The following is a 26,402-nucleotide window of genomic DNA, read 5'->3' as shown; positions in this document are numbered from 1 at the left end:
GTCATTTGCCTGTGTGTCTGTGTACCATATTCATGCACAGCCCATAGCTATCAGAAGAAGGCATCAGATTCCCTAGAACTGGAATTAGGGAAGATTGTGAGCTGCTGTGTGGGTGCTGGGAAACTGAATCCTCTGGAAAAGCAGCCAGTGCTCTTAACCACTGAGCCCATCTCTCCAGGCCCCTGTCATTCTTAAGGCCGAGTACGATCTTATGTAGAATAGAGACCTTGGGCAACACACATGTCTTGAAGTGTAAATTGCCTGACAAATTTAATTATATAGAACAAAATGTAACTATTAAAAACAAGGACTGAGGGCTTGAGAGATGGATCAGAGGTTAAGAACACTGGATGCTCTTCCAGAGGCCCTGAGTTTGATTCCCAGCACCCACTTGGTGACTTCCAACCACCTATAAAGGGATCTGATGACCTCTTTTGTCATGCAGGCATACATGCAAATAGAGCATAATAAATAAATAAATATATTTAGTATTTATTATATATAACATATATTAACTTATATTATTATATAAATAAACAGAGCATAAATAAATCTTAAAAGCAAAATAAAGACTGAACTAGAGGTGGTGGCGCATGCCTTTAGTACAGCACTCAGGAGGCAGAGGCAGGCAGATCTCTTGTGTTAGAGGCTAACCTGGTCTACAAAGTGAGTTCTAGGATAGCCAGGGCTACACAGAGAAACCCTGTCTCAAAAACCCATACAACCAAACAAACAAAAGGCCAATGTATAGGTTTTATTGTTTCTTGTTCCCTAGAAGCCAAACCTGTCTTCTGAACAATGTTACAAAGAATTTATTAGATCCATTGTGGGGGATAATAAAATGAGTAAGGGCCTAGGTTCTGGAGAGAAACTGGGCTAGAATCTTGTCCCCACTCCTTGTAGCCTTGGGATTTGACAAAAATCACCACAAACCTTGGCTTCAGATATGGAAATAAGGAAGGCATAATGGTGCAAGCCTTTAAACCCAGCACTTGAGAGGCAGAGGCAGTGGATCTCTGTGAATTCAAGCCAGCCTGGTCTACGTAGTGTGAGGGAAAGCCAGCTACATAGTGTGAGGGAAAGACCATGTCTCTAAAACAAAACAAATATGAAAATAACATCTATCCCTTCCTTACAGAGCTGTTAAGGGACTAAATAGAAAAACCCTGAAAACATCCTTATCAGTAACAGCTTCTGGGGTTGGAGATGCTACAAATCAGTCAGTCCTTGTAGCACTTTCCGGGCCATGCAGGCTCAGGGTCAGCGTTTTGAGATCCAGAGAGGTAGGCTGCCTTATTTCAGTTCATGTTATAAACAAATTTCCCTTCTGGGCCCCAATCAGTGCCCCAGTTTTCACATTATTGTCCTCCTCCTCCTCTTCCTGCTGCTGCTGCTGGTCTCACTGTTTGATGAGTCAGGGACCATCTTTCCTGCCCAGTCTCCTAATTGCCTTCTTAGGAAGATGGAAAGAAAAGCCTTACTTGGACATAGGGTGGCAGCTGTGCGTCCAACCTTAACAAATCTGTATAATGCAAAGCAAACAAGGTTACATAATGATCAGCTGACAAAGACGTGACCAGAGGTTTTCAAGAACCCAGCTGCATGTGCTCAAGAAAATGATTGCTCGGCATCCCCCAAGTCAGCATTTGTGGTGGCTTTCCTGAACATAAGGGCCCAAATAGCAAGGATCTTGCCTGGAAACACTGAGAACAGGGCTGGCACTCACTCACTGTGGAACTGGTGCTCTTCATCCTCCCGGCTGCTCATCATGTACACACCCAGCTCTGGGCCCCTGTTTCTCTTCTTTTCCCAGAGAAACTAGAAGAACGTACAGCTTCCATATCTTCCCTGTTCTCAAACATAGGGTTTTTCCGGTGGCAGAGAAATCCTTACTTTCCAAACCCGAGGTAACCGGGGTGTAAAGTAAGGTTGTGAGTGGAGAGAGACTGGACCTCTGGGAAAACAAGTCCTTCCCAGGCACTGAGTTAAGTTCCTGGCTACTAAACCAGGTTTGGTGATGCATACTTTTAAACCCAGCAGTTGAGAGAGGGAGACAGGTCTCTGTGAGTTCAAATCCAGTCTGATCAACATAGCAAGTCCAACCCCAACCAGGGCTACATAGAAAGCATTGATCTTTAAAAGGAAAGAAGGAAAGGAAGGAGGGAGGGAGGGAGGGAAGGAAGGAAGGAAGGAAGGAAGGAAGGAAGGAAGGAAGGAAGGAAGGAAGAAAGGAGCTATCTAGGCTGGAAAAGGCATGGGACCCTTGAATGCAAAGGACAGTATCTATTACAACTCCACACAATGCCATGTTACATTCCAAAAAAGTTAAACCAGATGCTGGTTTCTGAGATCGGGGTGGGGTGTGTGAGGGTGCATCAAATGGACACAGAGGCAATGGAACTGTTTCTGGATGTGATGATGGATACATGGTGTTGTGGTTTGAATGCAGTGGTCCCCATAGGCCCATAGGGAGTAGCACTCTTAGGATCTGTGGTCTTGTTGGAGTAGGCATGGCTTTGTTGGAAAAAATACGTGACTGGGGATAGGCTTTGAGGATTCAGAAGTTCGAGCCTGGCCAGGGTGTCACTGTCTCTTCCTGCTGCCTTTGGGTCCATATGTAGAACTCTTAGCTGTCTCTCCAGCACCATCTCTGCCAGTGTGCTGCCATGCTTCCAGCAAGCCAGACCCAATTAAATGTTTGCCTTTATAAAGAATTGCCAAGGTCATGGTGTCTTGCTCATCACAGCAATAAAACCTGAACTAAGACATATGGCATTATGCATCTGTTCCAGTCCACATCATGTGCAGCACCAAATGTGACTCCTATAATGGACAATGAACTATAACAGAAACTATAACAGAAATCCAAGATGGTTCATCAGGAGTAGAACACACCCATCATAAGATTTAGGGGGAGTTTGTGGGGGCTAGAAGCGAGGGGAAACTTGGGGTCCTTCTGTTTTCTGTGTATGCTTCAAACTATTAAAAAAGATGAAGCTATTAATATGAAATAGTGATTCACTGTGGCTGTCCATCCCACTTGGGACCACTACAACATTTGCCCACTACAACAGTACAACAGAGCTAACAGCCCTGCAGGAAAGAGCAGCCTTGGAAGAGGCTGGTGAGAGGAGCAGGCACGTTTGCAAGGACACTGTGTGGGCTTTTGTTGGCATAGAAGAAGAAGAAGAAGAAGAAGAAGAAGAAGAAGAAGAAGAAGAGGAGGAGGAGGAGGAGGAGGAGGAGGAGGAGGAGGAGGAGGAGGAGGAGGAGGAAGAGGAAGAGGAAGAAGAGGAAGGAAGAAGGAAGGAAGAAGGAAGGAAGAAGGAAGAAGAAGGAAGAAGGAAGAAGAAGAAAGAAGAGGAAGAGGAAGAGGAAGAGGAAGAGGAAGAGGAAGAGGAAGAAGAGGAAGAAGAAGAAGAAGAAGAAGAAGAAGAAGAAGAAGAAGAAGAAGAAGAAGCCGCTGCCGCCGCCACCACTGCAGGGCGTGGTGGCGCATGCCTTTAATCCCAGCACTCGGGAGGCAGAGACAGGCAGATTTCTGAGTTCGAGGCCAGCCTGGTCTACAAAGTGAGTTCCAGGAGAGCCAGGGCTACACAGAGAAACCCTGTCTCGAAAAACCAAAGAGGGGCTGGAGAGATGGCTCAGCAGTTAAGAGCACTGACTGCTCTTCTAAAGGTACTGAGTTCGAATCCCAGCAACCACATAGTAGCTCACAACCATCCATAAGGAGATCTGACACCCTCTTCTGGTGTGTCTGAAAACAGCTACAGTGTATTTACATATAATAAATAAATAAATCAAAAAAAAAGAAGAAAGAAAGAAAAACCAGAGAGAGAGAGAGAGAGAGAGAGAGAGAGAGAGAGAGAGAGAGAGAGAGAGAGAGAGAGCAAACTAGGGTGAGAGGGGGCAAGGGAAGAGTCAGGCTGCTGAGGGAGCCATTGAGACCTGTTTCAGGACCATGTGCTCAACAAGAGCCACAGGGACCACTGAGCTTTGAGCTTAGGGTAGAAGCAGATTTGCACTCTGGGAAACTTATTTGGGCTCAGGCAAGGAAGGTAGGTACTGGGCCCAGAAATGGATGTGACCTGTCAGAGGTGCTAGTGGGAGTGGCCTGCAGAGGGCAGAAGCAAGCAGATTCTGTAGGAAGGAATGGACATTTGGGCGCTGTTGAGGTGGTGTGGTGATGAGGTTACAGAGGGGAGAGCAGCGCTTGTGTCAGAATGAGTCATGGGGTTTGCCATTGCATGTAGCATCCACACGCTGACAGTGTGATAGAGACTTGAAAGGCTGAGCTGGCAAGAGGCCTGGAAGTGAAGAACTCCCAAGAGTGGGTGCAGAAGGGAGCCTTTGGTGTTCTGTCACAAAATGAGAACAAGGGTGAAAGGGGAGCGGTAGGAATGTGATGCTGGCCTGCTGAGGCAAAGGTACCTGCAGACAATCACTGCTGACAAAAGCCCTGCAGTGTGTGGCACTGACTGCCTTAGGCTGAGCTTCCTGTCCCATTTTCTGAGCAGAAGACCTGTTGAAGAAGAGTGATCAGCTCTTATAGAAAATATCATACTTTGCACAGCAACCCAAAAAAAAGAACCATGGTAATTTCCAGGCACATTGGTGGCCTTTACAGTTTCCTGGGAGATCTGTTTTCATACCTCAAACCTCGCCATAAGAGAAAAATGCCTTCCCCAAACCCTGGCTCTGAAAAGCAAGCAGGAAGCACTCTGTGCCTTAATGACAAAATGCTTCCTTTTCCTTTCTGGCAGCAATCAGAGTCATGCAGTGTCTTGTGGCTGATGCCCCTCAGTGACTGTCCAGTTGCCCTGCATGAGGCTCATTTGCAAGTCTTTGAAAACAAAATAATTTTCACTAATTGATACTTTAAACTGTTAAGCCAACTATCAAGTTTTGGCTGTGACTTGCTTAAAAAGCAAAAGTGAAATTAATTCCCCAGATCCTGACTTGTAATCATCAGTTCATGGAAATGTGACCAGCATTACAAAGATTTATTAAAATGCCCTTCTGTAACCTCTACAGCTATTGATTCCCAAGGAAATGACAACTGTCCATTTGTGTCAGGGTAGCTGAATTTGACCTAATTAAGAACGACAGAGTGTTTGCCTAGCATGCACTAGGCCCTGGGTTCAACCTCTAGCACTGCATAAACCCAAGCACAGTACCATGTGCTTATAATCCCAGCACTCAGGGTGTGGAGGCAGGAGGATTTGGAGTTTAGCATCATTCCTTGGCCTAGAATGTAGTGAATTCAAGGCCAGCCTGGGATCTGGGTGTTAGCATAGTTATTTCTTTAGCTATCTTATTGAGTTCTATTATCTATTACCTTCTAAACCTTGTTCCATCTTAATCTCTCCTAACCCCCCAACACTAGGTAGGAGAGAAAGAAGGTTAGAGGGCAAAGGGTATAGATCTCTTTAGACTACTTCCTGCTGATTGGGGCACTGAGTTCCTTAGGGCAGGTCCAATCTTCATCATCAGGATATCTCCAACTTCTCTTCTGTAGGGCTACATGTCTGCCTAGCTGCTGGCAGGCGGCTCGGGGAAGGTAGAATGTAGTCCAAGATAGGGGGTCCCAGCCTGTGTTTCCCAGGGGAGGGGACAGCAGGGGCTGGGAAGGATGCTGTGATTCTCAATCTCCTGTGTACCTAGACACCACTGGGGACCTGGAGGAGGTGAGAATGGTGGTCCGAGGGTCTGCCCTTGCCCTAGTTGCCAGGCAAAAAAATGGGTGACTGAGTCCAGGTGGGGCAGTATCCAGTTTGGTTCTGAGTGAGTGCCAGGAATACTGAGGGGCTGAAAGAGAGAAGGCCTTCTCTGGGAGATTCAGGTGCAGTTCTTTACAAGGAACTGTTCCCGCCCTGCCCCCAGACAATCCTTGATGAAGGAGATGGTCCTTGCTTGTCCAAACGGCTTTATTTTTATGGGGGATATGAATGTATATCTTACTCCAGGTGAACCAGAGATTAAATACCTTCTGTGGGCAGGAATGCACAGGAAGAGAAGCTCATTGCCTAAACACTTGGGGCTTATCTAGATCCCTCATTAGCACGGAGAACGCTAGGTTTTTATGCTACATGACTGGTTGTCATGGTCCTCTCAGTGGGGTGTCCTGGTTACATGTTCCAGGATAGGTAGAGCCTGGCCAGGAGCCGGTTCCAATGCCTACCTTTCTCAACTCTGAGACTTACCAGGATTTTTGAACCTGTTTCAGCCATACCAGTTCTTCTGTCTGGTGGCACAGTCTACTTGCCCACATTCTTTGCTCATGGCCCTTTGACAAACAGCAACAACAGCAGGAACAGGGGGAGCAGCAGCTGCTTCTGAGCTCACCCCTAGCGCCTCGGGGCTCTGGCATTTATATCCTCTGAGGAGTCCCTGGAATTCAAAATGTAAACTATCTGCAAATGGCAAAAATTGTTCCTCCTAGCGCACAAGACAATCATAGTTAGTATCCGTGGACAAACTGAAGCAGCCCCACATGCCACACCTGGGACTAAATAAATTCTCACTACACCCAGACTCAAACAAACAACAAAAAGAGTAACAGGTCTTGTCTTTCAGAAATTAATTGATTAACATATACTTGTGTGTTCAGGGTTGAACTTAGAGGGGGAAAGAAAGCTGTCATTGCTCTTCAAGCGTGTATTGACTTTAAAGATCTGATGAAAAAAATGAACAAAAGCAAGCCTGCTTCTGCATCCATCACCCACTATGACAGTGGCCTGCAGACCACCAGCTGGCCCTGAGCCTGGCTCAAAATGCAGCCCCAGGTCCTGCTAACCCACTGTCTCAACAAGGGACCCACGATCCCAGCTGGAGTTCCAGGGTACTCACAGAAAGCTAGAAGGGGAACTAAAACCTCTTTTTATTCAAGAGGTAGTCCCGGAAGGGTGCTTGAACAAGAAAAAAAAAAAAAAAAAAAAAGACATGGTTCCCGTCTCCCTCTCTCCACGTGGTCATGGCCGGTCTCCACTTCTCTACTCTTTCCTTCTCTCTGTCTTTATCTGCCTCTACTACTCTCTTAACTCCCCTCCCCATGCCTAAAATAAACTTTATTCTATACTATAAAAAAAAGGAAGAAAAAGGACATGGTTGCCAAGGTTCAGACATGTCTGTGCCTTGCTGAGTTTCCTCTCCTCTCCCCAAGCCTCCTCCACCACTGAGAAAATCTTTCCTTTCTGGGCTCTTGCTGCTCTCTCATTTAGCACTCATTGTCAAAGCACAGGCAGAAAAGCTATGACAACTACATAAAGCCAAGGCACAAGATGGGAGGAGAGGCAGGAGAATCGTTGGAAGCTCACAGGATAACTAGCATGACGGAGGTGGTGGTGAACACTAAGAGACACTTCTCACATAAGATGGAACCAACATCCACATACACAATGGCATGTGTGGCCCACATGCACACAATCGTACACACACACACACACACACACACGTTTAAAGTTAAAGAAAACCATCTGCTGGGTGGTGGTGGCACACACCTTTAATCCCAGCACTTGGGAGGCAGAGGCAGGCGGATTTCTGAGTTCAAGGCCAGCCTGGTCTACAGAGTGAGTTCCAGGACAGCCAGGGCTACACAGAGAAACCCTGTCTCGAAAAACAAACAAAAAAAAACCCAACAACAACAACAAAAAAAAGTGGATACTTTGCCCCTTCTTAGAATTGGGAACAAAACACCCATGGAAGGGGTTACAGAGACAAAGTTTGGAGTTGTGATGAAAGGATGGAACATCTAGAGACTGCCACACCTGGGGATCCATCCCATAATCAGCCTCCAAACACTGACACCATTGCATACACCAGCAAGATTTTGTTGAAAGGACCCTGATATAGCTGTCTCTTGTGAGGCTATGCCGGGGCCTGGCAAACACAGAAGTGGATGCTCACAGTCAGCTATTGGATGGATCACAGGGCCCCCAATGGAGGAGCTAGAGAAAGTACCCAAGGAGCTAAAGGGGTCTGCAACCCTATAGGTGGAACAACAATATGAACTAACCAGTACCCCCGGAGCTCGTGTCTCTAGCAGCATATGTAGCAGAAGATGGCCTAGTTGGCCATCATTGGGAAGAGAGACCCCTTGGTCTTGTAAACTTTATATGCCTCAATATGGGGGAACACCAGGGCCAAGAAGTGGGAGTGGGGGGGGGAGGGTATGGGGGACTCTTGGGATAGCATTTGAAATGTAAATGAAGAAAATACCTAATTAAAACTAATTAACTAACTAAATTAATTAAAAAAAAAAGAAAAGAAAGAAAACCATCTGACCTAGTGGCACATGAATGTCACATTTCTTTTAACATGAGATGGTTTATGGTAATTGTATGCTTGGATGAATCAAGGGCTCTGCGCAGTTTTCTGGACTGCCAGCCCAGTGATCCTGTACTGTGCTACGCATTTCTTAAGCCGACCTTTAGATGGTGTCCTTCCCTTCATTTTCTCTTCGTATCTTCCAGCACAGTCATGTGATGTAGGTGTCCTACAATTTTTTTTTTTTTTTTTTTTTTTTTTGGTGTGTGAACAAACAAGCAAAGGCCTCTAATCCCAAAAGTTCACTGAAATTATATTGCATCTCACATTATCCCTCTGAACAAGCTAAAGGCCCAAGGGCTTTACTAATGCCTTTCTCAAAATTGTTCAGTGGGCTAGAACCCTAAGCAGAAGACCCTTAGATTAACCAGCCTTTTCTTCATGGATGTGTGTGGGAGGTGTCTGGAGGACAAGATACACATGCCTCCTTCATACTCCCCACAAGTCTCATTGTAAACACTAATGGAGACAAGAGACAAGGAGTGCACTGCCCCACCCACTTTAAGCATTAAGAACACGAGGCCACTTGTTAATCATGGTCAGAGCTGGCTGAAAGCAAGAATGACGTCCTCTGCCCCTCCCTCTTTGCTCTAGTCTACTTGAACTCTTACCTTACTCTAAGAGTTGAGATTGACTAAGGTGAGGGTTTTGTCCCAGGCTGTCATGTAGGAAGGAAGGACATTCTAGAAGGAAACTATTGTTGAAGATTTTTGTTCTGTACCACAACTATCAGAGTATACAATGATCTATTGTTGGTCACCTCGAAGTTCAAATTTTGTGATACCACAAGGTTCTTCTTTTGCCAGGATAGCTGCAAGCTTTACTGATATGTTTCATGGCAAGCTCAAAATAATTATTCAATGGTAGAGCCCCATCTAGCCTGAGCAAAGCCCTCGGTTCAATGCTGAGAACCCAAAAGTTTTGAAAAAAAATCGAGGCGGTGGATTTTGGAAGAATAGGTGATGATGTGTACGCAAGTCCTCCAAAGGAAAGCTGTATACAGATGAGGCTATTCAGAGGCAGGCACGTGTGCACAAGCACACACGCACCCAGTTACTCAGCCAGACTAGTCAACGCATCTGTCCCTGCCTCCGTTCTTCTCTCTTCTCTCTCCTCTTTCCATCTCCACTGCTACTTTTGTCCGTGGCCTTGTAAGTCTGCTCAGGGCTTGATGTACAAGAATCCATGTAATGACGGAAACAGAGAGTCCCAGGCGCCATGCCTAGCCTGGAGAGATGTTCTGTGCCCCAGGATTGCCTGGAAGGACAGATTCTTGTTAAATTCAAGCCAGCCAGGAAACGCAAGGACTTCTGCTACTGTTATGAATTGCAATCTAAATTATTTGATATGCAGGATGTGGCCCCAAATGGGTCTCGACCCACAGGTTGAGAACCACTGCCCTAATGGAACCGGTGGTTTAGGGAAGAATTTTCAGCAGTGGCTGAAAGCTGTCATGTGTCCGATGGGTGATCCTCTCAGAGCACTGGGGAATGACCAGCCCTGCCAGGAGACCAGTGAGGTCTGGTGCCTGTAGGCCATGGAATGTTGGCTAAACTGTCTGAGGTAAGGGGACTGTGAATGGTCTAGGTTTCATTATAAAAGGGTCAGGGAACAGCTAATCCGTTATTGTTACAGGCGCCCCAAGAAGACAGGCAGTGAGTCTTCTCTTCCAACAGCTCTTAGGGTAAAGCCAGGTCTGATTTCTAACCTTGATGGCTCCTCTCCATAGACCTCTAATGTGTCGAGCCTGTTGTAGCTCCTTGGTCCTCAGCTAAGATGCTACAGTCGTGGCATGTGTCTTCTATGCATGGGACTTGTAGTGAGGCTTTCAAATGTCTTTAGTAATCCAATGTAGTGTCAATGTCCCCAGATTTTTATGTTGGCTTGTGTTCACATGGTCATTACTGTCTGTAAATTCTGCGCAGTGATCTAGACAAGACCTAAGACATCTCAGGTAGAAACAGTCACAGGAAAGTAACTGTTCAACTTGAGCTTATGAATGACAACTAGCCTGAGTACAGTGTGACAAGGGGCAGAAGCAGCCCTGAGGAGTGTGAACAAAGAGCCAGCTGAGGTCAGAGAATTATGAAACAAGAAGGCCATTGATTTCCCTCCAGTAGGCAGCCTGTGCCATTTCCCTCCAACCACCCATGGGGCAAGACTCCCACTGTGTGGGCAGGAGATTCTCAGTTGTACAGGATGGTTTCACAACTGTCACCTCTGCCCCAGAACTCACAACAAGAAAACTGCCAGTGGAGGTGAGACCAACATGGCACTTGAGTTTTGTCAACTGGAATCAGTATCCTTTTAGAAGTGAGTCACAACTTTTATTTTGTTATTGGAAATGAAAATATTTGTAGCCCTTAATTTTAGAGATGGAATAAAGTAACATGATTTTAAGTTTGTTTATACACTGTTGGACATTCGGTCAGGCTGTCCGTCAGCCCAGCTCAGTTTGCAATGTATTCCACAGCCATTCTGTAAGGGGAGGTTCTGATACTAAGTCTGGTTCCCTAACTGATTTTTGATTTGTCAATAAAGAGGATGGGAGCCAATTGCTGGGTGGAAGGTATAATAGGTGGGACTTCCTGGTCCCAAGAGGAAAAGGGGGACACAGGAAAGGAGAGAAGGGGCTTTTCTGCCATGCTTTGGAAGAAAGAGAACGCTGCAATCATGTAAGGCCGCAGGGAGAGCTAGGACCTGCAGCCCCCACTATATGCGGGTGGCCAAAGATGTTTGGCAGAGGCTAATTGCAACAAGCCACTAAATTTAGGGCAGAAAGAGAGGTGGAAATAATAAATTGGTAAGGGAGAAATTTTTCCAGGCAGGAGAAATTTGCGCCCAGCAATTGTGCCCAGTTAGTCAAATAACAGAGCTGTCTCTGTGTCTTTTATTTGTGGATTCAAGGGTCTCTGGTGGGAGTTGGTGGCAGGATCCCCACCCCACCCCACCCCACCCCCGAGCAGAGATGGGTAGAGAGAGAGGCTGAGTTGGGGCGGGTGGCAGCTGATCCTGGAGCTAAGCTGGGTGGAACAAAAGGGAGCCAGGAGGGGCTGGTAGGGCAGCCAGCCTGGGGCAAAGGCAGCTGTCCTGGGCAAAGACAGTAGCCACAGGGCTGAAGCCATAAGCTCTCCTGAAAAGGTCGGATCTAGATTCTAAACCTTGAGACATACTCTCTGATCAACAAACCAGAAATCAATCCAATGTGTGATACTGTCCTCCACAGGTCTCCAAGACAAAGCTTGGAAGTTCCCAGGATTAAGGAGTATGGCTATGCACGCTCATGCACACTATGGCTTGAGTTTGGATGTACAGAACAAAATTGGCAGGAATCAGTTCTCTTCGCCTGTGGGGACAGGGAAGCAAAGGTCTCCAGACTTGGCAGTAAGTGTCTTTATGTGCTTAGCTTCTCCCTGGCAAAGAAATCTTTATTTCTTCATCTGGGTTTCATGAAGAACTGTTCTGTGAGAAGCCTTCACTGAACTACTGACTACTGACTTGTGCTGAAGGACCCTTCCAGATCTCATATGCCCTGCTGCTGCTGTGCCTGTCTAGTTCTGCATTATCAGCTGGACCCCTCTCCATGAGTAGCCTTGGTAAGCTGGCCAGTCTTCCTGATGGAAGTGTGAACAACCTTAGGCTCTTTCCTCAGTGTTCAAGACTATTAAGTCAGAACTTTCCCCAAAGGTTGAAAGAACAAGATGCAAATCCATAAATTTTGCGAAGGGCTAACCCCGAGGGTCAGAGAAGCCTAAGAAAGCAACATTTGTTTCCTGTAACTGCACCTTATAAACAGCAGAAGAAATCGATAAGCTGCATGAGATAGCCCATGGCTCCCAGTGCTGACTCATGTCATTGGGTGTCTGTGCTAGGACTCCATGAGAGCCGTGGACTAGCACCATTCCCAGTGGGGCTGTCTGGGCTGTGGCTGCAGATGCAGTTTGGCAGGGAGAGCCCCACCCCACCACCACCACCCAAAAAGGTTACTTGCTTCAGAGCTGAGAGGCTCTAAGAGAGAACAGGGACTCAGCAAGTGCATGTGACAGCCAGGTCTGGAGTACTCTGCAAAGGAACAGCCCCTCCACGTCTCAGGTCACAGGAATAGATTCTAGGAGTCCTGTTTTCTCCTGAAACTATCCTTTCAGACATTTGCTTCTGCAGTTTCCTAACCAACACAGCAAGATATATAGTCACACTCAAATAGCAAATATTTAAACCATTTATTGCCATTAAGTTACAGATCTGAGTTACATATGGAAAACACCGATACTTGTTATCACTGGAAATTATGTGTAGACATGTGACCAACTGAGGGTTTACTATTGTCATTAAAGAAAAAGTCAAGAATTTTGAGTACTTAAGTGCTTGTAGTTATAAAATTTTGTTCCCTTAGATTTTTTATTACACAAATCCCAATAGATAATATACATATTACTACAGATTGCTATAGATAAAACCATCATTCAAAATTATTAAATTAGTTGCATATTTTGAACTACTCTTGATGAAGACAAATAAGGTTTAGCATTGATAAGGCAGCAGAGAGTGGGTTTAGGGACTCTCGGCTATTCAATAATGTTGGCATGGTCATTAAGATAGCATTCTGTGTTTTCCCTTCAGCACGACTACTCATGCTGACATGATCTGTGGCTGCAGCAGTGGCTGGAGCACTGTCTCTTTCAAGAGCTGGTCCTTGTACCGCTATGCAGATGGCCGCTTACTCATCCTGGAAATAATTGGAGACAATTTCAATGAGACACAAAGTCTACCGCCAGTCCCAGAGGCTCTGCATGGCTTTAGAAGACAAGTTTCTATAACATGGTTTTGTAACAATGGTACAATATGTTTTTCTAAAATTGAGTTTTTTTTCACCAATTCCTCAAAACAATACATTAAAATGTGCTTACTCGTAGTTGATAAGTCGTCCTCCCTGAATGAGCTGAGCTACTTCGTTTGTTACATGGCATGCAAACAAAAGCCAGTTTCGAGGTTGTACCTTGTAGGCAAATCTCATGAATGTCAGAGAATAGCAACAGAGGGCTGAAAACATCAAAACAAACACCATGAATATCTAGAACACCAGGCCGAAGGAAACAAAAGTCAGTACACCTGATGCCATAGTGAAAAAGAACCTTCCCACCTCTGCACCCCTTAGCAGCCATAACAGGGCTGAGTTGTGTGCAGGAGCTGTCATGTGCAATGCCCCCCTCCCCTTCCTTAACGTGTTCTTACCGAAAGTCATCCGCCCACTGATAATCTCTGGAGATTTCTTCATGTCATTGATAGCAGCAATGGGGAGACCCCAGTTGGCAACTGGGCCCCAGAAGTGCTGCAGTAAGGAGAGGGGAAGAAGGGTGGGGAAGTTAGACAGAAACCAGAAACATCTGCATCCTACCACTTTAAACAACACAGACGTGTGAAAGAAATCCTCACCCTCATGTCTTCAAGTTAACCGACTTACAGTTCCACGGTTGCTCACATTTCCCTGTGAGCCTGTTCTTTTAGGGTGAGCCCAGAGCTACGAAGGATCGGCTGTTTATTCAAGCTCCTTACTAATTTCCACATTATAAATCAGCAGCCTCTCATTTATCCACTTAGAGAATTGAAAAATGATACCAACTTCTTACATCATCTATCCTTACATAATTCTTGTTATAACTACTGTCTATAATGTTTCTACCTATTAAAATGTTTTTCCCCAAATTTTCATTATTAGTAAAATGCAGAGCTAAAATTGGACACCTTTTTCTTTCCTTTTTTAAATTAGATTTTATTTATTTATTTTATACATCTGAATGCTCTACCTGAATACATGCCTGCATGCCAGAAGAGGGCATCAGATCCCATTTTAGATGGTTGTGAGCCACCATGTGGTTGCTGGGAAATGAACTTAGCACCACTGGAAGAGCAAACAGTGCTCTTCTTAACACTGAGTCATCTCACAGTCCTGGACACTTTGTCTAAGGAAACAATATATATTTTTAAAGGATACACTTTTAAAGATTGATTAATTTTTTTATTATTGTTGTTTTCTTTTTCAAGAGCCAGGGTTTCTCTGTGTAGCCCTAGCTGTCCTGCAATCAATCTATAAACCAGACTGGTCTCCAACTCAGAAATCCACCTGCCTCGGCCTCCTAAGTGCTGGGATCAAAGGCATGCTACACCAACATGATGTGGCTTGATTTTATTATTTGAGACATGGTCTCATTATGTAGCACTGGATAGTCTAGAACTTACTATGTAGACTAGGCTAGCACCAACTCACAGAGATCTCCCTGCTCCTGCTGGGATTAAAGGCACACACCACCATGCCTGACTTAAAAGATGTTTTAAAATTTTTGTGCATATGTATTTGTGTGTGTGCGTGTGGGGGGGAGTATCTATAGAGCTAAGCACAGGTGCCCCAGAGTTCAGAAGAGGACATCAGACACCCTGGAAACTAGTTACAAGTGGTTGTGGGCTACACACCATGGACACTGGGAACCAAACGGGTCCTGTGCAAGAATAACACTTGTTTTTAAGTGCTGAGCCATCTCTACAGCCCAAGTAAAGAATTATATTTTAGCCTATACATGAACTTGGAAATCTACAGCTAAGGTCCAACACACTAAGAAATTAAGACTGTTTGAAAATACTTTTGAAGTAAATATTTTTTTTTTAAAAAGTAGATAATTTTCTGTTCTAAAACTATCCACATCTAAAGTAAACAAAATTAAGCCATTTAATAGCAGCAATGTCTAATTTATTTTCATTTCTGAGGGAAAAATGTATTAAATCAGTGGGTTTTTTCAACAGAATTAAAATTGTTTGCATAGACTTTGAACACACTAAATAGACTGGCCTTCACTGGCCTCCCTGCTGCCATAGATTGTGATGGATACGAACTGTGAAATACATTTACAGTCTTAATAATCCTGCAGGAACTAGGAAAAAGGGCAATACAAGGAAAATAATTTAGGGCTACATTTAGTGTGATATGAAACTATGCTGAAAGGTAATCTAGCATGCTTAAATTAAACGTAAGTTCTGAGGCTCACGCACAACAAGTTCTGCCCAACTTTCCTCCTCTCTTTCTCCACTGGTCTATTTCTATCTTGCCTGTTAATCTTTCCATCACTGCACTGTATGCTGGGCTTGATGTCCACTTTACCACGCACAGATGGTGAAGTCTGTAACAAAACCTGTGGAGAGTAACTAAGAGGGACTTACCAGCCCTGACTACCTACCACCAGGTATAACCTGACTTATGCCAAAGGAAGGACAGACAATGGCATAGATCTGAAGCCACCTGGAAGCCTGAAGGGTTTCTACTTAAATGATGGCAAATTTAAAAATAATAAGTTTTCAGTTACATGATTATTTAATTGGAATTCTGAAAGCTAAGAAACACACAGAGAACTTTTATCATGGAGCTACATTTAAACACACTCCATAAAAACACAAAGGGTGCTAGGTGTGATGGTATGCGCCTCTAAATCCAAGCGCTCTGGCATCTACAGCAGAAAGATGGTGAATTCAAGTTAATGAGCCAGGTATGGCCATGCACACTTAGTCCTGGCTTTGGGAGGCAGAGGCAAGTGGCGGGGGGCTGGGAGGGATGTCAGAGGTCCAGACCAGCCAAGACCAACCCTGTCTCAAATGACTGACTGGGTAAACAAACAGATAAATAGTAAGTCAACCTGGTCTACATAGTCAGTCTCTGTTATCAACAAACACACATGAGGCAGAAACTATTTCAAAAAAGAAAGCTTATAATGCATCTTTTCTTTCTTTCTTTCTTTTATCAGATTTATTTCACGCATGAGTACTCTATCTGCATGTACAACTGCATGCCAGAAGAGGGCATCGATCGGATCCTAGTTGTAAGGCAACCATGCAGTTGCTGGGAACTGAACTTGGGACCCCTGGAAGAGCAGCCAGTGAGTGCTCTTACCCTCTGAGCTATCTCTCCAGCCCTGTAATGCATATTTTCTATATGGTCCAAATTTTAATTCTCTCTTCCCTAATCTAAAATGTTTTTGGTCTAGACTGTCAGAGATTGAATCAATTTATAGAAAAATAAGGGATTTTTGTGATTAGTATTTATCAATTACATGAAAAAATGTTTTTACTTTGGCATTTTTATTGTAGGTATAAAGAGTTGAAACAGAGGCAAGCAGCATGGTATGAGGTCTCTCTACTTGGAAAGCCATGGGAACAAGTGCCCTGCCAGCAGAACCACCTCAGTCTGCTCCTCTCTCTCCGCCTGGCCGCCACGGTCTGAGGTGACTATTGTTAAGGAAGGAGTGCGGGCTCCTTTCTAACCACAGGAGAGTGTGGTCCACACAGAGGCAGGCAGGGTCCAAGATGTGCGTCACCTACAGCTTACCATCTACCGTGGGAGTCATCTCTAACTCTATGAAAGCAGAGAGTCCACAGTGCCCACAGTGGCTACAATTTTCTTACCGTACTATTTTGTGGAGTCACCAAGGTTCAGACAGAGGAGACATGGAGGGAATAAAACAAAAAGAAAAAGAATCAGATACTTCCAAATGGTTCTAGTTCATTTCAAACTCACATGCATTTAAGTTGTAGTCACAGTTTGTTTCTGTCTGAGAATAAACCAGATGGCCCAGTGGGTAAAGGTGCCCACAGCAATCCCAACAACCTGCCTTTGATTCCCGGGACCCACATACTCCAAGAAGAGAACTGAATCCCAAGTTGCTCTCTGACCTTCTCAAGCATGCTATGACACCTGAACCTCCTCACACAACAGTTTTATAAGGGAATCATATGTAATAACAGGTGAAATCAACTTATTCTATGAAAATATGCTTCATCTTTAGATCTGAGCTGCCTAAAAAATACAAAGTGAATAAACACTTGAGATGAATATGTAATTAATTTTTCTGCAAGTCATCTTAAGTAAAGAGCAGAGTTCAGGGTGCACATCTATAATTTTAGCACTCAGGAGGTCCCAGCAGGAGGATTGTCAGTTAGAGATTATTTAAGGATACAAAGCAAATTTGAGGCTTGAACTATATAGTGAGACCTGGAGTGAGAATGTGTGTGAGGGATACAAATTCTTAAAGTTATCCTAGTATGTAAGCAACACTTTAATATGAACATGTCATTGTTAAAATTACCAATTAGTTATTTACATACTTTTGTAGTCATTATTTGAAGCCTAGCGTGGCTCACACTTAATGAACATCTCAGTTTGGACTTGCCACCGTTCACGTGCAGGCCAGTGTGTGAGCACAGCCTTGGAAACACTGCTGAACTTTAACAGGAATGAACGTTCACTGTCACATAAAGTTAGTCTCATCAAAGGTCTATTTTTCTTACAACTGAAATACCTAAAGTGGCACCTGGTGTGCAAAGTAATTACTGAATCAATTAGTGATGCAGCATGAAGCAATAGTGATAGTTCCTGAATGTTGAATTTTCCTATCTTTAAAAAATAAACACAAAACCCATTTATTTTATTTTCTGAGAGACCAGGTTTCTCTTTGTAACTCTGGCTGTTCTAGAACTTGCACTATAGACCAGGCTGGCCTCCAACTCAGAGATTTGCCTGCCTCTGCCTCCTGAGTGCTGGGATTAAAGGTATGTGTCACCACCACCTGCCTAAAAAAAATAAATAAATAAAACAAAAGTTTTGTAGGGCTAAAGGAGAGATCACTTAGTTAGGAACATCTGCTGCTTTTACAGAGGACCTAGGTTCCGTTTCCAGTACCAAGATGCAGGCTTACAACTATCTATAACTCCAGTTCCAAAGGATCCTATGCCTTCTTGTGGTCACATGTGGGCACCTGCATGCAGGTGGTACAAAGATCTACTTATGAAGGCTCACAACTATACACATAAACAAAACAAAACAAAATCTGAAAAGTGAGGGCTAGAGAGATGGCTCAGCTATTCTTCTAGAAACCAGAGTTTGTTTGGGCAGCTCATAACTAACTCTCTGTAGTTCTAGTTCCAGGTAATCTAATATTCTTCTGGACTCTACAGGCACCCACACATTTAGTATACACTCATTACAGGCCCATATATAACAAAACAATTTAAAGAGTATAGGCTAATGTTCCATGCTTTAGGTAGGCACATATACTTTGTGGGTTTGGTTTTTGTTTTTGTTTTTTTGGTGGTTTTTCGAGACAGGGTTTCTTTGTGTAGCCCTGGCTGTCCTGGAACTCACTTTGTAGACCAGGCTGGCCTCGAACTCAGAAATCCACCTGCCTCTGCCTCCCAAGTGCTAGGATTAAAGGCGTGCGCCACCACGCCCGGCTTATATATACTTTGTGTTTTATCTATATAAAAAGCATATTTGTGCTTCCTGCCATTATGTAACAGTGCATGCTCCAAACAAGGATAAATTTACAAGTAACATACAGATTACAACTTGACATTTGTGGTATAGTGGCAAGCATGGCTAGTTTCCTAACTATACAACTTACATCAGTAATGAAAATCATGTGGAAACTATGCTTGATTTTCCCTTTATTTGATTATCTGCTTTCCTTCACTTGAATATGAAAAAAAAACTGCATTGCTTTCTTGAGTTGACACAGTGAACTCCAACTGCCATTGAGGAGAAATCGTTCTCTGGATTTGGACGCTCTATCAGACAAGGTCATCAGTAGTTTTTCTGCCCTAAAAATCTTCTGCACTCTGCCTTTTCTTCCTTCTTTTGCCCAACTCCTGACCCCTTTCCTGACTCTGTAATTTTGCCTTTCCCAGAATGCCACCCAATTGGAATCCATCCTAGTTTGTTTTCTGTTGCTATGACAAAGAGCATAGCCAAAAACAACTTGGAGAGGAGTTTTTTCCATATTATGGCCTACAATCCAGCATGAAGGGAAGTCAGAGCAAAACCTCTGACAGGAACCTGGAGGCAGAAACTGAAGCAGAACCACAGGAACACTGGCTACTGGCTACCCTCCATGGCTTGCTCATTTCTTACACAACCTAGGACCATGTGCCAGGAGTGGCACTGCCCACAGTGGCCTGAGCCCTCCTGTATCAACCAGTAACTTACAGCTCCAAGAGTCCAACCAAAGATGTAGCATGAAACACTTTATTCCATATGGCTGAACAGGAGGAACAGGGGGCCTAGCATTCTTTTTTTTTTTTTAAGGTTTTATTTATTTATTTTATGTATGTGAGTATACCAGAATAGAGCATTGGATCCCATTACAGATAGTTGTGAGTCACTATGTGGTTGCTGGGAATTGAACTCAGGACCTCTGAAAGAGCAGTCGGTGCTCTTAACCACTGAGCCATCTCTCCAGCCCGGGGCCTAGCATTCTAAGAGCTTGAAGGTTCTATTGGCAAAGGAATAAAAGCAGGGACAAGGTGTATGCATAGCAAGCCCAGGTGGTCAGCTGTGTTCTGGTTGATCATTTTCTCAGGTCTGGTTCTATGTGGTCTTGCTGTGGAAAATAACTGTGGCGTGGGGTAGTGGTGGTGGTGTTTAGCTCTGGCCACTTGAGGGGCAGCCTCAGTTCCATCATTGGGTGAGCTGTTGACAAGTCTCATTGTTCCTGGATTTTTGAAAATATCTCAGTTATCCTGATCTTGGTGTCCTCAAACTTCAGAGGGGAAGAAGAAAGATTAGGTCACTTTAGGATAAATGAGCTTTGTAGAACCAGTTTTAGACCAACACTCCCTGAATAATTAACATGTTTACTTGCAGAGCTGGGCAGGAATCTGACCTCAGGTTTAAGGTAGCAAAGAGGATACATGCAAAACTGTGTGCATATTTATGTGCACATATGTGCAAGACAGAAGACAACCTCAACTCTCATTCCTCAGGTCCTCTCCTCCCCATCTTGGTCTCTGTTTGTTTGTTTGCATTGGCATGGAGATTGTAAAGTAGACTAGGCATACTGGCCAGCAAACCCCAGAAATCTGCCTGTCTCCACTGCCCCAGTGTTGCAGTTACAGGGGTCCAGGCCAATCCCCCTTTTTGAGACAGGGTCTCTGTGGTAGTTGAATATGCTTGGCACAACAAGTGGCACTATTAGGAAGTGTGGCCTTGTTAGAGCAAGTGTCACTGAGGGGGTGGGCTTTTAGAGCTTCCTCCTAGCTGCCTGAGGACGCCAGTCTTCTCCCAGTGGCCTTCAGATAAAGATGTTGAACTCTCAGCTCCTGCAGTACCATGACTGCCATGCTTCCTACCACAATGACAATGGACTGAACCCCTAAAACTGTAAGCCAGACCCATTTAAATGTTGTCTTTACAAGAGTGTCCTTGGCCATGACGCCTCTTTACAACAATATAAGCCTTAACTAAGACAGACTCAGTGTGTATCCTTGGCTGGTCTGCAATTCACAGTTGTTGAATACACCAGGCTAGCTCTGAACTTGAAGAGACCCACCTGCCTCTGTCTTTCAAGTATGGCTCCCCACCAGGCTTCGTGCCAGCTCCTTTTAATGTTCTAAAGACCAATTTTGTCTTAGTATTTATTACTGTGATAAGTGATAAATCACCATGAACAAAAAGCACCTCGGGGAGGAAAAGTTTGATTTTGAGTACACATCCAGGTAACGGCCATCGTCCAAGGCAGTCAGGGAAGGAATTCAAGTAAAGCGGGGCCTTGAGTCAAGGGAGGAGCTAGTGCAGAAGTCAGCCATGACTTCTTATTAGTTTGCTGCTTATTAGCTTGTTCCCTCTGGCTTGCTCAACCAGATTTCCTTTAGAGCCCAGAACCACCAGCCTACATGTGGCACTAGTTACAATGGACTTGGCCCTCCCACATCAATCACCAATTAAGAAAATGCTGTACAGGCTCGATACAGCTGTCTTACCTAGACATTTTCTCCATCAGTTCCCTCCTCTAGCTTCTCATAAGATAAGGTAAAAACTAGCCAGCACAAAACTCAACCATCACCCCAGGTGAATGCTAACCTTTTATCCTGCTTTTAATTGCAGGATATCTGCAATTATGTTGTATCTGTTAAAACATTTAGCCCATTTCAATTTAGTTGTCTTAGGAACTCCATATATTTTGGCTAACAGTCCTTTATTAGTCATCTTTTTCAAATACATTTAAGTTCTGTGGCTTCTATTTTCTATTTCACATAGGGGATTTTTAAAAATTGTTTTCTGAGACAAAGTCTCCTCTTGTAGCCCAGGCTCACCTGGAATTCTCAGCATCCTGAGTATGGCATCTACAGGTATGAGCCACACGTCCAGTTGAACATTTGAGTCTAATGAAGGCTGCTCCACCCGTTCTTTCCTTCATGGATGATGCCTTTGGCATTCTATCTAAAAAAATCACTGCAAAACCCAGATATTTGAGACTTTCTCCCATATTCTATAGTTTGCACTTCATGTTTTAATCTATAAATGTAAATTGAGTAAATTTTTGTTAAAGACATAGTCGCTCAGTGCCATTGCTGACGCTATCCTTGGCCGATGTTCAGTTGACAGCACTTATGTGTGTTTACTTATGACCCATCTATTCTTTTTTTTTTTTTAAGATTTATTTATTTATTTATTACATGTAAGTACACTGTAGCTGTCTTCAGACCCTCCAGAAGAGGGAGTCAGATCTCATTACGGATGGTTGTGAGCCACCATGTGGTTGCTGGGATTTGAACTTCGGACCTTTGGAAGAGCAGTCGGGTGCTCTTACCCACTGAGCCATCTCACCAGCCCCATGACCCATCTATTCTGTGCCACTGATCTGTTGTCTATTCCAGTGCTAGGAGCACAGACTTCATTACTGTAGCTTTACAGTAAACTGCAAAACTGGATATTGTCAGCCTTCCAACCTTGTTCTTCCACAATGCTGTACTGAATATATCGAATCTTCTACTCTCCATATATCTATCTATTTTACCAGTTTACTCTTATCTTTTTTTGTGTGTGTTTGTGTTGCTGGGCATCAAATTCTATATTAAGTCCAGAATCCACTTACTGATAGCTGCAAATTAAATTTTGCTGGCATTTTGACTGGTACTGCACTGATTCTCTAAGTTAAGCTAGGAAGAATGGTCATCTTGAAAATACAGTCTTTCTATCCATGGACAGAGTAGCTCCTCTCCATTTGGTACCTTCGATATCTTTCACAGGTTTTTTTTTTTTTTTTAAAGATAGCTCTTACATATCATTTTGCTAGATTTTTATTTACATCTTTTTCATTTAGGGACAGGTATGTAGCTTAGTGGTAGAATGCATGTGTAACATGCACAAGGCCCTGGATTCATCAGACTCCAGCCTTTGAATGTGATAATGTAAATGGCACTGTATTTAATTTCAAATCGCATTTACTAGTTGAAAGTATGTCGGAAAGCAATTGACCCAGGACCTTACTTACTAATATCACTTGTTGCATAAAATCTTTGGTCCTTTTGGATTGTCAACATAGACAATCATATTATCTTTAAGTTTTGCTGCTTTCTTCTAGTATGTGTGGCTATCTTTTTTTAAACTGAATTAGTCAGATCTTCTTATATGATGTGAAAAAAATAGTTCTAGGGAATATCTCTACATATTCCCTTTGAATCCATCTGTCTGGCAAGCAGTCGCCAACTGCCCATTACTATCATTCCACACTGAGAACCACAGTAAGCACTAATTTAATCAAGCGCTGATTCTATTATTCAGTTAGAAGGTTGATGACGCAGAATGATAAAGGACAACTACCATGGAAGAAGCTTGTGTTTCACATAAATCACATTAGTCATTAGCTGGCTTATGGGTTTTCCTAAGCTTATTTTATTTCCTAATGTCTGATGAGCCCAGGCTGGGTGTGGCAGCACACACCACTACTCCCAGCTCTAGGGTGCTCTCTGTGAGTTCAAGGTCAGCTTGATCTATAGAGCAAGTTCCAGGCCCACTGTGGCCACACAATGAGAATTTGTCTCATCCCCACGCAGTCTCTACCTCCCCAAAAGGTATTCCAAAAATACCCAACCCTGCAAGTCTTTCAAACCATCCTGTGCATCATTATTCTACACATCAACCCCGTTTTGGCCTCACAAGTTGAGCATTGAAAAGACCTCAGGTTTTCTAATTGCTCTAAATATCATCTAATTGGTCATGTGGCAGGCAAAGTGCTAGGTTACCCCCAACTCTAATATTCCATGTTTAGGAAGCACTCCTTTTATCTGCTACAACTTTTCATTTGGGTAAATAATATAAACAAAGCCTTCCTGGGAACTCAGAAGTGAAAGTCAACTTAGAACACCTTATTAACTTGAGAATATTCACTGCCAACATCTCACTAACCTCAGAGCTGTAAGCATACTGTTAAAGCATTGGACAACCTGGGTTCCACCTAAATAACATGTGATACATACATACACAAGTATGTGTGTGTATGAGAGAGAGAGAGAGACAGAGAAAGGAGAATATGTGTGTGTGTGTGTGTATATATACAGTCACCTCTGCTCTAAATATAAACTTTCTGTCAGTAAGGTACATAAGGAAATCTTTTTGTTTTGTTTTGTTTTTTTCCAGACAGGGTTTCTCTGTATAGCCCTGGCTGTCCTAGAACTCACTCTGTAGACCAGGCTGGCCTTGAACTCAGAAATTCGCCTGCCTCTGCCTTCCGAGTGCTGGGATTAAAGGCGTGCGCCACCACGCCCAGCAGGAAATAGTTTTTTTAAAGAAGACTTTGAAAATCCAGATGTGGTGGTGTACACCTTTATTCCCAGCACTCAGGAGGCAGAGGCAGGAGGCAGAGAGGCAGGAGGCAGAGAGAGAGGCAAAGAGAGAGGCAGAGAGAGAGGCTGCGAGGCAGGAAGATCTTTGTGAATTCAAGCCCAGCCTGGTCTAATGAGTTCCAAGACATGCAGAGATATGTAGAGATCCTGTCTCAAAAACAAAACAGGGCTGGAGCGATGCTCTGCCAAAGGTCCTGAGTTCAATTCCCAACAACCACATGGTGCTTTACAACCATCTGTAGTGGGATCCGATGCCCTCTTCTGTGTGTGTCTGAAGACAGCTTCATTGTACTCATATACATAAAAAAATATAAATCTTTAAAACAAAGCACCCAAAAGTAAAACTAAGAAAGTGGTTGGAGTCAGGTAGTGGTGGCGCACGCCTTTAACCCCAGCAACTTGAGAGAGGCGGAGAGGCAGGAGGATTCCTGAGTTTGAAGTTGAGCCTGGTCTACAGAGTGTGAGTTCCAGGACAACCAGGGCTACACAGAGAAACCCTGTCTCGGGGGGGGGGGGGGGGAGATATATGACTCAATGACTCAGCAGGTAATGACGCTACTGTTCTTACAAAAGAGCTGGTTTTCATTGCCAGACCTACATGAAGGCTCTCAACTGTCTGCATGCTTGTTCCAGGATGCCTGTTCTGACCTCCATAGGTACATATACTCAGGTTCACATCAAATACATAAAATTAAAAAAAAAAAAAAGAATCGAGGGCTGAGGGTATAACTTTGTAGGCCTTTTAAGGCACAGGACCTGAGTTTGAGACTCAATATTAAACAAAAAAGAACGGGGGTGGGGGAGGGACTGAGGGACTGTTAAGAAAACAGACCTAGAAATATAGAAAGTTCTTGATCTGAGTCTTATCAAAAATCAAGTGCAGCAGCACGGTGCACTGGGGGTTGAGCCCAGGCATGAAGGCGGGTCCCAGGGAAACAGAAGCGCCTCGCAAAGGAAAAGACATTAATCAAGATGGTGAAGACGGATGAGTAAGACAGTTGTAGAAACTCAAGGCACTAAGTATTTACTATTAACTACAATACTACTGTAGACTGGCTGGCCTTGAACTCAAGAGATCCTCCAGCTTGTCTCCCTTGTGCTGGGATTAAAGGCGAATGCCACCACTGGCAGGCTCGGTATTGACCACTGAGAAGAAAATTAAAAAGCAGCCCTCCACTTATCTAACTTTAAAATCACAAGAAAATAAAACTATGCTTGGAAATATTGTAATCGGTTTCTAAATTTTGTGAGATCCTTAAAATAGAATCAGGCACCAGGAAATTATAACTGAAAATGAATTCTGGAAAGTGCTTCTTCAACCTCTCAATGTCAAGCCCTCGGGACACACACCTTGCAAGTAAATGCCTCTTCTCAGACGCACTGCGTGGCTGCGACACATGATTGTCCGGTCCCCCTCCCCCAAGCACCGTCAAATGGAAAACAAACAAACAAAAAAACAAACAAAAAACCAAAAAAAAAAAAAAACCCCGCCCTCTGTGCTGCAAATTCTAGCTCCCATTACCCGGATCCCGGCACATTCCAGCACCGCTCCCGCCAAGTCCCGGGCCGGGAGACGAGGAGGGGGATGGTAGCACCCAGTGTCCCCACGTCAACCCACGCAAGGGCATCCTGACTGCCTGCCCAGGAGCGGTGTTCGTCCGGTCGGTCACGAGCCGGAGCGGCGTCCCTGCAGTCACACCGCGTCTTTCAGTCAAGGACTGGAGCTCTGTTCCCTGTCACCAGCCATTCCCTGGGTCGTCCTGCCCGGGAGCGCTGTCCGCTCGGTCACTTGTCGTCCTCTCAGTCACGGGTGGGAGCGCTGTCCCCTCGGGCATGGGTGGGAGAGGCGTCCCCTCCGGCACAGGTTGGGGCGGGGTCCCCAGTCACACCATGTCTTTCAGTTCGCGGGGCTGGAGCTGTTCCCTGTCACCTGCCATTCCCTAGGTCGCCTTAACCAAGAGCGCTGTACCCTCAGTAACCTGCGGTCCCTTAGGTCACGGGTGGGAGCTACGTCCCCTGAGTCCTGCTGTCCCTTCAGGCACGGGTGTGAGCGCTGTCCCTTCTGCCCTCCTAGTCACAGGTAGGAGCGCCATCCCCTCGGTCACTTGCTGTACCCTCGGGAGCGCCGTCCCCTCGGGCACCGGTAGGAGCGCGTTCCACCCGTGCGCCGCTCTCCTACCTTGGCACGGCGCCGCAGGGTTTTCCCGCAGCGGGCGGCTCCCCCACGGCCTACCATGACGCTCACCTCATGAGATAGTCCCGGAAGTCCTTGCTCCGGACATAGTCCGCCGCTTTGCGCACCAGCGCTCCAGCCATGGCCGTGCCGTTGGCGGTGAAGCCGCTACCTAGACAGATGACACCGCTGTGGACTCGGCTGAGGCCCTCGGCGCTCTCACCCCAGCGCCCGCCTCACGACACTC

General features: G+C 44.7%; 1 protein-coding gene and 1 long non-coding RNA gene across 7 annotated transcripts in view; one reads left to right on the top strand and one right to left on the bottom strand.

The window, feature by feature from the left end:
* 4930506C21Rik (RIKEN cDNA 4930506C21 gene) overlaps nt 1–16,823 on the top strand; it is a 17,753-nt gene extending 930 nt beyond the window's left edge. Inside the window, exons 2-5 of the long non-coding RNA NR_073374.1 lie at nt 11,552–11,709; nt 12,946–13,160; nt 16,113–16,244; nt 16,456–16,823. This is a non-coding gene — a long non-coding RNA (RIKEN cDNA 4930506C21 gene). The remainder of the gene's footprint in view (nt 1–11,551; nt 11,710–12,945; nt 13,161–16,112; nt 16,245–16,455) is intronic.
* Nucleotides 12,522–26,402, bottom strand: Mpc1 (mitochondrial pyruvate carrier 1). Of its 6 annotated transcripts, NM_001364919.1 has the most exons (6): nt 25,505–25,735; nt 21,451–21,589; nt 16,771–16,774; nt 13,558–13,654; nt 13,233–13,365; nt 12,522–13,051 (listed from the first exon to the last, which is right to left on the bottom strand). In NM_001364919.1, exons 1-6 carry the CDS (start codon nt 25,608–25,610, stop codon nt 13,027–13,029), a joined length of 504 nt encoding a protein of 167 aa, NP_001351848.1. In that variant the 5' UTR covers nt 25,611–25,735; the 3' UTR covers nt 12,522–13,026. The 6 variants fall into 6 exon arrangements, 5 of the variants coding, with proteins under 5 accessions (NP_001351848.1, NP_001351847.1, NP_061289.1 ...); NM_001364918.1 differs by lacking the exons at nt 21,451–21,589; nt 25,505–25,735 and adding an exon at nt 26,228–26,402 and having other exon boundaries at nt 16,694–16,774; NM_018819.5 differs by lacking the exons at nt 21,451–21,589; nt 25,505–25,735 and adding an exon at nt 26,228–26,402.

Source organism: Mus musculus, chromosome 17 (assembly GCF_000001635.26).
Source record: "Mus musculus strain C57BL/6J chromosome 17, GRCm38.p6 C57BL/6J".
Lineage (NCBI taxonomy): Eukaryota > Metazoa > Chordata > Mammalia > Rodentia > Muridae > Mus > Mus musculus.
This window is presented reverse-complemented; position numbering and strand designations above follow the sequence as displayed.

Coding starts and splice junctions, on each gene's coding strand:
- Mpc1 (NM_001364919.1), bottom strand. CDS start 25,610: ATGCCCTTGCGTGGGTTGACGTGGGGACACTGGGTGCTACCATCCCCC. Junction 21,590..25,504: donor TGGAATGTGCCGGGATCCGG/GTAATGGGAGCT, acceptor TGGGTTTTGCAG/TGATTTTTTTAGATAGAATG. Junction 13,366..13,557: donor CAGTGGGCGGATGACTTTCG/GTAAGAACACGT, acceptor TGATGTTTTCAG/CCCTCTGTTGCTATTCTCTG.